General features: G+C 43.5%; 1 protein-coding gene across 1 annotated transcript; it reads right to left on the bottom strand.

Moving 5' to 3' along the window:
* Positions 1-75: 75 nt before the first annotated feature.
* On the bottom strand, positions 76-626 carry LOC119592844 (the record flags this gene model as incomplete). Its single annotated transcript, XM_037941744.1, is given in 1 exon segment — positions 76-626. A coding segment is annotated over 1 exon segment (159 nt), but the record flags the coding sequence as incomplete, so codon positions are not given.
* Between the last annotated feature and the right edge of the window lie 174 nt (positions 627-800).

The raw sequence follows: 800 nt of genomic DNA, 5'->3' as shown, positions 1-800 counted from the left end.
GCTCGACACTTTCCACTCACCATGCCCTCACCATTAACACCCCCCCCCCCCCATGAAAAGAACCAGCGACCACTTACTGACATAATCATCCTGTCCAGGGTAGCGAGCGAGGATATCTGTGGCAGGAACATCAGCCTGTCTCTCGGTTTGTGCGGAAGCGTCCACGAAGCACCACACCACCGCCGTCACAGCCACTATCTGCTGTAGCCACTTTGGAACTCTTAACTGGCCCATCTTACGATAGGTGAAAAAAGGAGAGGGTGATGTATGCCACTATCTGTTGGCAGGGGGTAAAGGCCTTTTTTGTGTGATTGTTATAATAATTATCATCTATATTTTTTTGGACGTGTTATTATCATTTTTTTCTATCCGTATTTGAACAAAAACATATTGCCGAGTGATAGATCAAACAACCAAAACCCCATTTAGAATGAAAGTCGCAAACACTTGCATTTAAAAGGAGTGAAAAGATCGTATTTGAAATGAATAAAAAATAAAAAATATCAAAGGAAACCCGGACGCGTGCCGACGCAAGTAACAGAATAATGAGAAGGTAAGAGAACGTCACACACAACCTTCGCGACGGCTGGCAGATCACTGAGACTGGTGGGGACCGATACAAATGCTCAGCGACGCTCGCTCCTGGTGCGCATGCGCGGACGAACGATCACGTTGCTTCATACCAACTGGGAAAAAGGAGAAAAGTGACATATTAAGATATGAGAACAATTAACTTAATTGCAAGTCGCTTTTTTGTTTCCTTTTTTGAGTAAATTATTACAAAATCAGATATTACCTGA

Source organism: Penaeus monodon, chromosome 31 (genome assembly GCF_015228065.2).
Source record: "Penaeus monodon isolate SGIC_2016 chromosome 31, NSTDA_Pmon_1, whole genome shotgun sequence".
Lineage (NCBI taxonomy): Eukaryota > Metazoa > Arthropoda > Malacostraca > Decapoda > Penaeidae > Penaeus > Penaeus monodon.
This window is presented reverse-complemented; position numbering and strand designations above follow the sequence as displayed.